Here is a 14,297-nt window from a genome sequence, read left to right as displayed (position 1 = left end):
TGTGGTGTGTGGGTGTTTGTGTGGATTGGGAGGATGGGGTTTGGAGTGTGTTTGTATCAGTGTGTGTGTGTTTGTGTGTGTGGAAGTGGAGGATAGGGTTTGGAGTGTGTGTTTGTATCAGTGTGTGTGTGTGTGTGAGAGAGAGAGAGATCTGTCTTGTTGCTTGCTACAGTAAAGTTGACTGGGACAACTTTTAACTATTTTACATTTTGTTTATACAATTACCGGTGTCTTCTGTGCTAGGCTGAGTATTATTTTTGCCCCCAAAAAAAGGAAAAAAAGAGGGGGAAGATAAAAAGTAAAGTTGAAATAAATCATGCTGCCTTGTGCATAATGATGACTGTAGTTCTTTGTATATCAGAGCATGTAATTTAGTTACCGGCCAGTGAATTTAAAGTGGTCCCAGTTTGGATATTAAGGGGAAATAAATCATGCTGCCTTATGCACAAGAGGTTTGTACAAGTTATGGTTCTTAGAAATCAGCTGTCTGTTGAAATGGTTTTCCTAGTTTTGACATTGTGATTCGATGATTTTTATTGTTGCTGTTCTTGTTGTGATAAATAGGTGGGTAATTAGGTGGGTGGATTGTGGATATATACATTTTTATCAGTAGCAGATCTTGATGGTTGTTATTCTTGTAAAAGGAATTGTTCTTATTTATCGTCTTAAGATTCAAAAAGTCATTTTGCTACATTTTTACCAGATAGATTTTTATTTTGCTTTTATGTTATCTGTTGTTTTATTATTCTTATCTCTTTATCTTTCTTTAATTATTTTCATATTTTGAATTATCTTGATTTACTTTAAGTGTATAGATTATTATATTATATTTGATGTCTCCATGTGAAATACAGGATGTCTAAACAAAACTCTACTGTACTGTCCTAGAGTTTCTTATCACTATTTGATGTCTCCATGTGAAATATGGGATGTCTTAACATCAGAACATTGTCTAAACAGGTGCTGGACACAGTGTTTGTTGAGGATGTGGTGCCTTCAAGGAACAAAAATAAGCTTTGTTGTTTAATGTTTAAACTCATGCTGGAACTCCTGGATAGAGAGTTCAAGAGGTTGTGTGCATTCAAGTCACAAAAGAAACCAGTTCAGTGTTTATTGTCTGACCAGGTCCTGGACACAGTGTTCTTTGAGATTTCAAGCCTACGTAACAAAAATTAACCATTCTTGTTTATTGTGTAAACATGTGCTGGAACTCCTGGTTAGAGTGTTCAAGAGGCTGTGTGTATTCAAGTAACAAAAGAAACTAGTTCAGTATTTATTGTCTGACCAGGTCCTGGCACAGAGTTCTCTGAGGTTTGACGCCTTCAAGTGACATAAAGTTACCATTCTTGTTTATCATCCGAACACTGCTGGAACTTCTGGATATGGTTGTGTTCAAGAGGCTGTGTGCATTCAAGTCACAAAAGAAACCAGTCTTGTTTATTGTCTGACCACGTCCTGGATACAGCGTTCTCTGAGGTTTCAGGCTTTCAAGCAACAGTGATATGATATGATATAATGTAATATTATATAATATAATAATATAATGTCATATAATATAATAAGACTTGAACCGAATCTTTCCCAAGGAATGTTGGCAATAACATAAAAAAAAGTAACCATTCTTGTTTGTCATCCAACCAGGTGCTAGAACTTCTGGACACTGTGTTCATGGTCCTGCGACATAAGTCACGGCAGATCTCCTTCCTGCATGTCTACCACCACTCCAGCATGCTGCTGCTCAGCGACCTCTCCCGCCGCTTCTACCCCTGGCCAGCCATCGCTGTCTTCCTGGGCATGAACTCCTTTGTGCACGTCGTGCTCTACCTGTACTACGGGCTCTCCGCCTTGTTCCCTGACAACCCCCCCACCTGGAAGAAGCAGATGACGCAGGTCCAGATTGCGCAGTTCCTGGTGGGGTTTGTGCTGGCTGTGTTCGGCTACCTATACCACAGCTTCTGCGTCTACAGCATTTTCTATGGCCTGACAATGACCTACCTGTTCTCCAACTTTTACTACCACGCCTACGTCAAGAAAAGTCGGTCGAAGGAAGCGAAGGAGGTCCTGAACAAGAAAGGAGATTGATGACACACATTTTTCTGTGATTTTTTTTAGTTGGTAGGGTTTGTTAGTGTCGGAAGGATAGTTCATCTCCAATGATTCCCTTTTTTTTTTTTTTTCTTTCTTTTTTTAATGAACCTTTTTTAATTTCATTTCAAACATCAAAAACAGAATACTGACACACGACCAGAAAAAAAAAAAACAACAACAAAATGGATAAACATCATCATTTCCTGAGTATATCATTCAATATCCATACAAATACATACAAACCCACACACATGCACACATACGTACATATGTACACATATAAACACATACACACACTGCCACAAGCACACAAATCTACAGACATGCACACAGACATATCGGCACCTGTATACACGCACCTTCATCCACCGATGTCTGCATGCAATGTATACATTAAATGTCATAGAACACAGCACCCATACCTCATCGCATGTTCAAATAATCAATGCTGTCCTTTTGTTTTGTTTTGGTTATCCTGTATTCCACTCCTGCCCCTAGAAATTCTATGCCACGATATGTATGTATTAAACGAGTGATAAGTGTATATAATCAGATTTTTTCCTTCTTTCCTCAGTCCCCACTCGCCCCAGCCAATATTGCCAATATTCACTAGAAAGAAAACAAAATGAAAGAAAGAAAAAGAATGCCTATATAAGAAGAAAGTGCAGTGATTTTAACATCATCTTCATCTGATTGCCTTCTTCGTGTGATATTTTATATGCTCTGTTGCTTAATGTATTTTTTATTAAAAAATGTAGCTGTTGTTCCTCCGCTTTTGTCGCTGTACTGGTCAGTGTGTTTGTGAACAACAATTGTCTGAAGCTCATGGCAACTTCACAAAAATGGTTAATGTTTTTGTGATAAATGCTCTCAGAGTAGCAGGGTAGGTACTATATAAATGGATGTTATTGTTATTATTGTTGTAATTGTCTATCTATTGATAGACATTAATTTTACATAAAGACGCACAATTTTCCGCAAAATGGCAAACAATATTATTGTTTCTACCAGGTGACAGTTACCAGTTTTGCATAAAGGAACACAGTTTGGTCTTGTCACAGTACTTGCGTTTTATTTTACCTGTGATGGAAATGCTTTTGTTTTGTAATGATGTTTTTGTATAGTATAGGTACATTGTGTCAACTGTAATGGGAAACACAAATATGGGAAATTGAATGTTGTGAACAGTTCTATGATAGTATTTTGCTAGAACGGAGGAATATTGTATGGCCGCCATTAGTATATCATGAAGTCTTGCCTACTGTACACATTATTGTCTCATATATACCAGGCTCCATGGCAGCTGTAAAATGTGGAATCATATTTTGAAATCATACCTCCATGTACTTATCCGGATCAGGATTGGTAGTTTGCGCTGCTTAGCAAAATAATCTTGCCAAGAACTGGTTGTATGGATGGAAAAACTCAGCATGAATAGAAAAATGAAACAGCTGTATGAAAGAACTCATTCTTCCAGACTTGTAATCAAATCCCCCTGTTTGTTTCCAGCTTGTTATTGCTGACGTAGATTGAGAACATTCCTGTCTCTCCGTGTGCTTCCCCTTTTCTGTAAAGTGGAAGTTTGTTGGTCAGTTTTGGCAACTCTCCTGTGTGTTAATGATCACAGTGATATATACTCCTTTTCGTTCTTCTTCTTTCTTGTTACTTTCTTTCTTTTCAAATCAGACCTGTTCATGGTTGCTTTGATTTTGTTTTGAGTCCTGTCAAGACACTATTGTTGAGACCTGTGATAGTGTTTTGTTCCAGTTTGACTGAAATTCAGAAGAGCACAGAATTGTTTGTAACATCTTGTATTTAGTTGTATTTAGGTCTGCTGATCACATTGATGGTCAGTCTAGACCAGCCTGCCACAAAGAATTGGTTCATAGTAACTGCAGAAATTACAAGTCACTTGTTATGAAGCTTTGGGTTCTTTCATTTATGTGAATCTTTTGAATCTGTTCATTCTTTGTGTTTTTTTGTTTTTTGTTTGTTTGTTTTGATATTCACAGCGTAGTGTTTGTGCAATATATTCCCTTTGTAAAGCACAAAATGATCAGATGACATATTTAACCTCTTTGGACCGCAAGTATTTGTGTGTGTCAGGAACAAACAGATGTGCTGACTTGAATCACTAAAATGTTTTAAACTCTTCTTTGTTCTGTGATGTCTTCATACATGTTACAGAATGAATGTTTATATATCAAACTTATTTTGCAGATACATGACAAGTATCATTTTATGATAATGATGGAAGTACTGTAAATAGTGCAATAAATGAAAATGCAATAAAATACAAAGGAAAAGAAGGACGAGACATAGAAAGATTGCAAAAAATAAAAAATATAAAAACACATTAAAAATTCACAGAATACAATGCAAAAATGTTGCATCAGCAATTTTCTCCATCTTGGTAGTTGATATTGATGTGCAATTCACACAAGTAACCCACAAAGCATTAGCATGCTTTACAGGTTGTAAATTTTAGTTCTTCACACAAGGAATTCTGAACCTGTTGCAGAAACATTGTGAAGGGCAATAACTACTACTATATTGAACATTTTGTAAGACTGGGTATTAGGTTATTTCCCTTGAAATATGTTGAGCTTGAGAGCCGGACAAACTGGTACAGCACAAAACATACAGCTTTGGACCAGGCCAATGCCTGTGATTGCTGTATGTCATACAGTGAAAATTTTGGTGTCATTAGTATGTTCAGATATTCAGAGATGTACAAAGATATACTCACACAGAAGGACCTAGTTAAAGAGATTAAGACCAGGTGCTTTTTTCTGTTTTGTTTTTGTTGTTGTTGTTTTTTTGGTGGTTGGTTTGTTTGGTTTTTTTGTTTTGTTTTTGTTTTGTTCCAACCGGTTAAAATGATGACCGAATAATTGTTACAGCAATATAATTTTGTATGTATATATATTTTTATGGTTATAATTTGTTTTGCATTACTCTGTTGTCACAATAGATTTCTCTGTGTGAGAGTCAGGACTGCTCTCCCTAGGCAGAAAGCATTGCTACAGTGCAGTGCAGCACTTTGATTCCTCAGTGTCTTATATACCACCCATGAACGGACTATTAGTGGTAGTAGTAGTATAGGGACTAGTAAGTCATCTGCCTAGACCTCTTGGCCTTTTTATGTCCCCATCAAATCTTCATCTTCACTTCTTCCATTATATTTTATTTATTTATTTATTTTCTTCTTCTTTTGTTTGTTGTTGCTGGGTGGGGTATGCAAGTATACTTCTGTAAGAAACTTTGTTTTATTCATCATAATAAAAAAAATTTTTCTTTTAAGATGGTGTTGGTGTCAAGGAGATTTTTGAACATGTTAGTATTTTATGCAAGTTTAACTTCAGTTGGTAGTGCATTCCATGTTTGTGCAATTTGATTAGCCAGTGAATTTTTTCTAATGTTGGTGTTGCAGTGTTCTAAACAAATTTTCTTTACTGAGTTCCTTGTACTGTTATAAACATCATTTTGAAACATCATTTTGTGGTTTTATGCAAATTCAAGCACCATGTGTGCCTCTTGTGTGTGTCAGTGTTAATATTATTATTAATATTATTATTATTAATTTCCTCAGTGTGTCTTGATACATATTCCAGCAAAATTATAAACAAGGCACCCAGTGTGTGCTTGTGGTGATTATTATCATTGTTATTCACTTTTCTTTCATGTGAATTTGATATTTCAATCAAAAGTGGTCTAGCATCACATATCATGATTTCATATTTTTATGTGACTAGGTGATGACCATGAACATTGTATGATTCCAGTAATTACTTATTAACGTATGTATATAATTTTCATCTTTTTTAAGTTACATTATATATTTCAGTTTTTGTAAACTTCCTTTTTTGTTGAGTATTATTTCAGCAGTGGTTTAAGACTGTAAATTTTCTCTTGATATTCATTTTAGTATTTTATTCTTGGAGCTGTTAGCACTGAACATAACTCCAAATCTGCTTTGTCTATGTTGATGGATATTGTCTATTTTTGTATGATTTCCTTTTGTTTATTCATTTATCCATGCAGTATAAAATGAAGAAGATAGATAACCAGCCAGTTCTGAATAATTCCTGCCTTGTACTTTATTGGTGACGTCAGATAAAACAGATTTTTTTAAAAGTATTTAATCACTTGAATACTCATTGACCGGACACATATTTTTGGTAGGATTTGTGTTTCTTTCAGTTACACTTTTCAAAACCCTTGTTTTGTTACATGCTATCTGCTTCTTCTTCCTGCTACATATGTTGACATCTCCTCCATTCCCCCACAGTGATGAAAGAGATCAGCATTGTTGTTCATTATATTGAGGCTTCAGGAAAAACAGTGTGACAGCAGTGCCACTGAGAGAACATAGAAGATGAGGAAGGAAGGTGGCAGAATGGTGAAGATGCTCATCTGCCAATACAGGGTCCGTGAGGGTCTGGGTTCGATTCCTGGTTTCGCCTTTCCTCCAAAGTTTGACTGGAAATTCAAACTGAGCGTCTAGTCATTCGGATGAGACAATAAACCAAGGCCCTTATGCAGCATGCACTTAGCGCACACAGTTTCAGTTTCAGTAGCTCAAGGAGGTGTCACTGCGTTCGGACAAATCCATATACGCTACACCACATCTGCCAAGCAGATGCCTGACCAGCAGCGTAACCCAACGCGCTTAGTCAGGCCTTGAGAGCGCACACACACAAAAAAAGTACCAACAGCAACAAGAGGGTTGTCCTCTGGCAAAAGACTGTCGAAGAAATCCACTCTGATAGGCACACAAACATAATGTGAATATGCTCAGGGCCTGACTAAGTGCGTTGGGTTATGCTGCTGGTCAGACATCTGCTTGGCAGATGTGTTGTAGTGTATATGGATCAGTCTGAATGCAGTGACGCCTCCTTGAGAAACTGAAATTGAAAAAGAAGATGAGGCAACTAAACAAAACGACAGAAAAAAGGAGATGAAATACAATGACAGAGAAATATAAATTGCAGATTTAAAAAAAAAAATTATTATAGAGGAATATCTATTTTATTAGTTGACTCTGGAGCATGTTTATTCAGGGAATCAAAGCTTACAGCAGGGAACTTTGTTATCTGATCTGGACAAACAAGGTCAAACATATGCTGAGGGGTTTACAAGTGGCTTTTGTTAAAAGCCAATGGGCTGTGACGAAGCAACGTATCTCCTGAGCACAGTTGTTGAATCAGATTTCTAGGCCTCTCGATCTTAGACATGTCACCAATGACCTCTCTTGCAAAGTCAGAGAATGACATGATTAATATTCTGCCATGGTGTTGGTTGGGCAAAATAGTCCCATTGTGATTGAATGCACTAATGTTTGTGAGAAAGAGAAACACACACACAAACACACACACACACACACACACGCACGCACACACACACACATATGCACACACGCACGCACGCACGCACGCACACACACACACACACACACACACACGCACACACACACACACACACAGATTTTTCAACAGAATTTTGTGAGGGACAGCCCTTGTTTTACAATGGATTATGTTATGTGCACTAAGTGCATGCTGCACACAAGACCTTGGTTTATTATCTCATCCAAATGAGTATATATAAAAAAAAAAAAACCCACTGTACGTTATGAATGCACATATGCACATGTATAACACCCATGTTTATGTGTGTTTGGAGGGAGTGGGGGGGTGTATGTGTGTGTGTGCGTGCACATATGTGTGTTTTTGTGTTCAGAAACATGAGATAGGCAATAATATATATGTACAATACATTGCCATGGAAACTAAGCATGATGTTTCTTGAATTATTTGGCATTCCAGAAATTCATTGTGATTTTTTTTATTCATTTTACAAGTGCAACATTTCATTTTTAAGATGATGTGCTCTGGCCTTATTTATTTAGCTGTTATTTTGTTTATCATTTGATCCAGTCACATACATTATAATGCCATACACTGAAATTATCAATAACATATCAGTTTTCCTTTGTATGTACGACTTATTGTTTCAAAGAATTGAATAGATTTTTTTTTTCATTTTTTGCTTGAAAACCAGCTATGTAGAAAATTTAGTTTATCTTTCATAATTATTGGTGCCATCAGACTTAATGAAAATGAAACTGTTTTTACCCTTATTAAAAGTTTCTATTCTCTTACATGGTTTTGTTCTGTTAATTGGTTGGTTAATTTGATGCTTCAGCTGTTCTTTTGGTCATAGTTGGACACAACTGTCACACATTTATACCTTTATATGGCACTGCATTGCTGGTTGGGCAATAATCCAAACTGGATTGAATTGAAATGAACTCTTCCTATAGTATTTGAGGGAGGGAGGCTCACTGTTTTTCAGCTTATTGCTGTGGGGAATGATTAATGTGTATGAAACAACTTTCGAAAATTCAGAGGATGAAAATGGTTTCAACAAGATTCAGATAACACTGTTTTTTGGTGTGTTTTTAACTGGGGGGCGGGGCTAAGAAAAGTACAGAAACAAAAACAAATGCAGGGTGTCCACAAAGCTTTTGAATCAAGACTGTATCTTTCAGAATGTAATAGTCTTGAATGGATGTATCCAGCCATCCTGGTGCTGCCCTTGTTTGGCTTTTGCCTCTTTCTCTGTCTCACATTCCCAGTTGCTTTTTCTCTCTGTCTGTCTGTCTTCAAGACTTGGTGAGTGTGTATGCAAGTGTATGCATATGCATATGTGTGTGTGTGAAAGCTGTATGATCAGTGGTTTCTCTATTGCAGTGGGAAGTCATTTACAGCCTAGTCTTTTGTGAAGGACTATGACTTTCAAACTAGGAGGCAAGATTGTGCTGGCTCTTAGTGCTGCAACCTTGGGGGCTAGTTGGTCTTTGGGAACCATCCCAATGCTAACTGTCCTAAAACCCTCTTTGCCGAGGGAGTGGGAATGTAACGTGGGCAAGACACTCTCCACTATAATCAGATACTAGCCCAGAAAGTTGGGACAGCAGTTGTCTCCTCTGCTGTTCAGAAGGTCATAGTCGGACATGGCTGACTATCATACATGTGTGTGTGTGATATCTTGATGAAATACATAAGGAACAGGGTCATGAAGTAGGTGGTTTTCATGCAGTAGCACTTCATCATGATCATCGTCATTGTCGTCATAGTCATCATTTTCGTCGTTGTCATTGTCATCATCATCTTCTTTTCATTCTTTGTCATTTTCGCCACCAACTGCTGTATCTGCTATTAATACTCCAGGCCACCCTGCCATGTCGTTTCCAAATTATCTGTCTCTCCATTTTCAAGATCACCACCAACTGTATCCATGTTGTTCATTTGTTACTCAGTACATACATGAATAAAGAGGGTGGGGGAGGAAGGAGGCTGCAAAAGGGCGCCAGCTCCTGGCTAAAGGACACAGGCTGCAGGCTGCTGTTAATGGACAAAAGGCGGTCCCTGCCACTCCGCCCCACTCACACTCCAAGCTTCCCTCCTCTGTCTTTCTCCCTTGATCCCCCATCCCCTGCCTCCTTACCCTTGCTTCCCCCTCCCCATTCGTCCCAACCCCCATTCCCTCAACTTTTTATTAAACTCAATATATGAATAGATAAAGTGATTTACCACTTGCTCGGTCATTTGTTAAACAATGTCTGTCTCGGAACACCTGTGTAGACGTCTCCTAATGGACAAAAGTCGTCACCCGCCCCCTTCCACTCTACTGCCTCCGTTGTTCGTCCCCCTAACCCTCCTCCTCTTCCGTCTCTACTTTCCTTCACCTTTCTTCTTCTCTCTCTTTCTTTCTTTCTTTTTTTTCATTTTATACTCAGTCAATGAATAAATAAAGTGATTCACTTGCTCGGTCAATAATTCCTCTGTCACAGCAGTCGGCTGGCAGACAGCTTCCTGATATCCACCAAGCACGAAGATCAGACACCCTTCTCCCCCCCATCCCCCCCACACCCCTCCCTTTTTCTTTCCGCTCTCACACTCCACCCCCACCCTGCCTCCCCCTCCTCTCGATCCACCTCATCTTCCATCCCTCACCGCCCCCCACCCCCACCCCTACCACCCTTCTCTCTCCACTGACGTACCCTTTCCCTGATCGACCCCACCCCATCTGACCTAACTGCATGCCATTGCTGTTTTGTCGTCTTCTTCTGTGAGTGTGTGTGTGTGTGTGTGTCCAGCACGGGCTTAAAACTTTTAAGTCCTCGGTGTCTAGTCACCAAGGATGCTGGGCTACGAACTGACGGCCCAGCGGCCATGAGGGCACACTCAATCGTAATTCTTGGGGGTGGCGCCATTCGATCCTCGGTTAGAACCCCTGTGAGAACTGGTGGTCACATGGGCCCAGGAAATAATAACACGCTCTGTCTGCCAATTTGTTCTCCCACACACTATTGGCTAAATGACACCCTTTCGTTACCACTCAAATTCGCTATTTATCTGTCTCCCTATTTCTCTGTGGGTGTGGGTGTGCGCGCACGTGCGTACGTATTTCTCTCTCCCACTCTCTTTTCCTCACTCTTCGTTTCTCTCTCTCCCCTCCTCTCTATCTTCCGCTCTCTTTCTCCCTCCACCCCCTTCTCTCTCTCCCTCCCTCTCCGGCTCTCTCTCTCCCTCTCTCCCTCAGCACTTAACAACTAACCCTCCCTCTCCCTCCTTCTCTTCATCCCTCATCCTTTCTGTCTGTCTGTTCGCGTGAGCGTGCACGTGCGTGCTTGCGAGTGTGTAAGTGTGTAGTCGCCCACTCTGTTATAAGCTATGACAGTTCTAGGGCCCCCACCACAACAGGAGTGTAGCCTGTACCAGTATTGATCTGTAGCTGGTGGGAGGGATCGTCAGCAGGCGAGGAGAGGTGGGTGGTAGGACAGTAGAGCGGGCACCAGAAGTTTGGCAAAGAGTCATAGAATAGAACAGCCTGGAAGAGAGCTGAAATGCAGTCTTGGTGTATTGGCATGAACCCTGACAAGGTTACTAGCCCGGTTAGTCAATTGAATGGTTATTGACTATATAGACATAGTATGAGTTAAACGACCTACTGACCGACGCCCTACAGGGTCAACTTGTTGAGGGCACCAGGTCTTGGTTCTATGAAGGCTGCGTCGTTCAATGTTTGTTTTTTTAAAGAATGAAAGAAGAAAAAAAAACAGAAGAAAGACTATTACATATTTACCTATATATGTCAGTGATATGGCCGGCGGGAGACTGTGATAACTATCAGAACAACCTTTTCTTCTCTTTTTTTTCCCCCAGTTTTTGTTTCTGCCGGGGCATGGGACAAAAGCGCTGGATGCACTAGCCCCCTTTTACCCTTTATATGTAATGTAGTATTATCTTCATTTGAAAAAAGGAAAAAAGAAAAATAAATAATGTGATTGCTTATTACCTTTACATGTGAACTAAATAAAAACAACTTTTGAAAAAGCGCTGGATGCTGCTGCATCTGCTATTACTGCAGAGGTCATTCCGCCCCTTAAACCCCACCCCAACGTCTTCCTCTGTTACACACACGCGCGCGCGCGCGCGCGCATACACACACATACACGCACACACACTTACATACGCACACATACATACATATGTAAGCATACACACATGCACACACACACGATTCTCTTTCTCTCTCTCTTCCTCACACACACACGCATACACACACACACACACACACACACACACACACACACCTCCCCCTCCACACGCTCACACATTTCTCATCACTATGTCTCTTCCCTCCCTTACAAAAAAAAAAAAAAGAAGAAGAAGAAGAAAAATTACAACTTTCTAAGCAATCTATTCACAGAACTGATACCGCTGGACAGAACCACCCATTTGATGGAACTAGGAAGGAGATATTGCGAGTGTGGGAAACCCTTTTCTCTCTCTCTCTCCACACACACACACACTCAAACCGATCTCTCTGATGGAGTGGTTGTGGACACCACAGACTGAACAATGGAACAATTCGATTACCGGATGGTAGGCGTTTTATTGACTTGCCAAGAGGGTTACGGGCGTACAAGCGCTCGCGCGCGGTGTGAGAGTGTGTGTTCGTCTGCGTGTATGTGTCAGGCGTGTGTTAGGGATAGATAGAGACAGAGGGAGAGTTTGTGTGTACGTATCGTTTTTTTGTTGTTGTTGTTTTTGTTTTTGTTTTGTTGTTGTTGTTGTTTTTTTGTTTGTTGTTGTTTTTTGTTTTTTTGCTCAAAAGTAAATGCATGAACCGCTGTGCATGTGTGGATGGATCGGTTGTGTGTATAAAGACCACGACTTAAAGAACGTACACACATTATAAATAACAAAAATAATCGTTATAGTACTCACAGTACTCCACGTCTTTATAAAAATAGCAAAGTCGACAACCTTCATGCAGTTAAACGTTACAAACTCTTGATGATAAATAAATTTAAAATAATTTTTGTTTTAATCAGCTTGGTTTTTGGCCATGGAAGATGGACGGTTCGACAGTCAGCCCACAGTGTATGGCCACCGTTCACAGCGGTCACACTGAGCTCTAATCAGCTGGTGACTTGTCACTGCATGCGCGAGGCTTTCTGTCAGTGCAAGTATGGTATAGTATGAAACTGTATTTTGCATCTTTCCCCATTCCCTCATCCATTTATTCTTTCCTTACCCATCTCTCTCTCTCTCAAAAAAAAAAAAATAAAATAATAATAATAATAATATTTAGGTAACCAAAAGGTCTGCCTGTCGTCTACAAACAGCCCCCAAACTTTTATTGCTGGACAGTTAAACTCGAAACTCAAACATCCAAAACCGTTTGATTCCGGACGCGCGCGCACACACACACACACACACACACACACAGAAAGAGAGAGAGGCCTACACTTAAAATACAACTGAATTAGAAAAAACTAGCCAGAGTACAGCAGAGTGATGTATCAATCCAGAGACAGACGTACAGACGGGTGAGTGTCATACAGAGTGAGAGACAAAGAGCTAGATTCAGAGAACGAGAATGAATACAAAAAGGAAATCAATTGATCACTACCATGCTGGGGAAGACGATGGTTAACTTGAGTTTAATTCTCAACTTTCAAGATGGAATATGCTCGTGCATATTATATTACATCATCCGTAAAGTGCAGAGTTCTACGTGACATCGAACAAGGACAAGTGATGCAACAAATAATGTATAATCGTGTCGACATTTCTCCATTTGCCGCGTCAAGTCATTGGCTAGCCGCCTGGTTACTGAGGGTATGTTCACACCAAACACAGACGCGGGACGGACACGTGTGGACAGATCGACACACACTTCTACGTCCGACCGTTGCCTGCGAACTTCTTCTGCGTTCCCCAGCCTGCGAACGAAACGGCAACGGGCCGACAGGAACTTTAGCACGAACTTGAATCCGCCACTCTCAGATCTAATGTGCTTGGAAAGCGGCGCGCCCGTTTATCACCGTGTCTCGACCGGATTTGATCGTCTCGATTTCATCATATAAGCACATATTTAGCTCCTAGATGTAAACAGCATATTGCAAACACATAAACAACTCTAAAAGAAAACAAAAATATAGTGAAATAAACGATGTAACAAAATAACACAGAGAGTTTAGGAATGCTGGATAGAGCTGAGGCCGGAAAGGAGAGGCGGGAGGGAGGGGGGGGGGCGGTAATCCGGCAGTTGTTATCTTGCTCAGTACATCTAAACCTGGAGAGGTCATCATATTTTGCCGGTTTCAGGAAATTACCCAACATTTCCATGATGCCGGAATCAGGTCTCGATTAGAATAGATTTTCCCAGTTTTGTCAAAAATACACAGACGAATATGCTTGTCAAGGAAACGTAATGCAGAATAAAACTGTATCGAAACCCATGAAAAGTTCAGTCCCTGGAACAAACAGGGGTGGGGATGTGGAGGGAGGAGGAGGGGGATTCATACACGTTCGTTAAAATAAAATTTAAAGAAATAAAATAATGAAATTAAACAAAAATAAACCACCGTTGAAGGTTGTCCTCTCGCGTGTCACCAGTGAGAACAAATAGCGATTTGCTGTGCATGGTTTGTTTTTGTTTTTTCCGTTTGGTTCACACGCATGTCGGTCGTCAGTGGTCGTCCTTGTTTGACATGAACCACTCCCTTCTTGGTGTCGTACGATTGACACGTGATTCGTTGCACGCAGTCAATTTCAGTGTGTTTTTAATCTGATCGTTCGATCGCTTTTTTTGTTTGTTTGCTGTTGTTTTGTTGTTGTTTTTTCTCGTCA

At 40.0% G+C, this 14,297-nt stretch overlaps 1 protein-coding gene across 1 annotated transcript in view; it reads left to right on the top strand.

Moving 5' to 3' along the window:
* LOC143292737 (very long chain fatty acid elongase 2-like) overlaps positions 1–8,481 on the top strand; it is an 11,721-nt gene extending 3,240 nt beyond the window's left edge. The window contains exon 4 of the mRNA XM_076603275.1: positions 1,642–8,481. Coding sequence (XP_076459390.1) covers positions 1,642–2,082 — 441 coding nt within the window. The 3' untranslated portion in view covers positions 2,083–8,481. The remainder of the gene's footprint in view (positions 1–1,641) is intronic.
* Positions 8,482–14,297: the final 5,816 nt, after the last annotated feature.

This window comes from Babylonia areolata, chromosome 18, assembly GCF_041734735.1.
Source record: "Babylonia areolata isolate BAREFJ2019XMU chromosome 18, ASM4173473v1, whole genome shotgun sequence".
NCBI classification, from domain to species: domain Eukaryota; kingdom Metazoa; phylum Mollusca; class Gastropoda; order Neogastropoda; family Buccinidae; genus Babylonia; species Babylonia areolata.
The sequence above is the reverse complement of the archived record's forward strand: the minus strand, read 5'-3'. Positions and strand labels throughout refer to the sequence as shown.